General features: G+C 34.7%; 1 protein-coding gene across 1 annotated transcript; it reads left to right on the top strand.

Moving 5' to 3' along the window:
- Window positions 1-367: 367 nt before the first annotated feature.
- Window positions 368-742, top strand: HELRODRAFT_93100 (hypothetical protein; the record flags this gene model as incomplete). Its single annotated transcript, XM_009026023.1, has 1 exon — window positions 368-742. One exon carries the CDS (start codon window positions 368-370, stop codon window positions 740-742), a length of 375 nt encoding a protein of 124 aa, XP_009024271.1.
- Window positions 743-1040: the final 298 nt, after the last annotated feature.

Consider the following 1040-nt stretch of genomic DNA (forward strand, 5'->3'; position numbering starts at 1 on the left):
TGTATTATATAAATTTTATACGAAATTTTTTTAGAAACAAGAACCCGAAAAAGTGACGTAGAAAAGGTCAAAAAAAGTGATAGATACCCAGAGAGTGATTGAGAGTGAGAGAGAAAGAGAGAGAGTGAAAAAGGAGAGAGTGCGGCAGCGAGTGAGAGAGAGAGAGAGAGAGAGAAGTAAACGAAAGAGAAATAAAAAGAACTGAAGAAAATGAAGATAAATATAAAAACAAAAGTGGAAAAATTGAAAAAAATATTGACAAAAAGATGAAAGAAAGGTAGAAAGAATGAAAGACTGAAAGAGAAAATGAAAGAAAGAAAAAAAGAGAGATAAGAGAAGAAGCCTCGGTGGTCCAAACAATCATTGAATGAATACTCTTGCACTCACAAGCAAGAATAACACATGTATCTGTTTGTATTTGTTTGTGGCTGTTTGTATGTTTGTGTATGTGTTTGTACGTTCTTGCGTATGTGTTTGTACGTGTTTATGTACGTGTTTGTACGTGTTTGTACGTGTTTATGTACGTGTTTGTACGTGTTTGTGTATGTTTGTATGTGTTTTTACGTGTTTATTTATGTTTGTATGTTCTAACGAAAGCATATGTATGTGTGAGTGTGTGTGTGTGTTCACGCTCCTTTCTGTCTGCTTACGTCTTTATGTTGAAATATTTAATATGTTTGTGTGTCTTTATCTGCGTGTACGTGTGTATGGATTGAATGCGCTTGTACATGTGCATGAATGAATGATTGTTAGCTGCGGTGCATTCATTCATTCATTTGTTCGCTCGTTCGTTCATTCATCTTACACCGAAATATTTATTTTGATGTGGCGCTGAAGATAAAAAATCTGATGATGATGATGACGATGACGATGATGATGATGATGGAGAAGATGATCGTCATGATTATGACGATGTTGATTTAAGTCGATGGGATGATGGTGTGATATCAAAAGCACGGTCATGATGATAATGTTGGTGTTGATGTTGATGATGACGATGATTATAGCTATGGTTAAAGTAATAATGATGACAAAGAAGA

The sequence above is a fragment of the Helobdella robusta genome (assembly GCF_000326865.2).
Source record: "Helobdella robusta unplaced genomic scaffold HELROscaffold_4498, whole genome shotgun sequence".
NCBI classification, from domain to species: Eukaryota; Metazoa; Annelida; class Clitellata; order Rhynchobdellida; family Glossiphoniidae; genus Helobdella; species Helobdella robusta.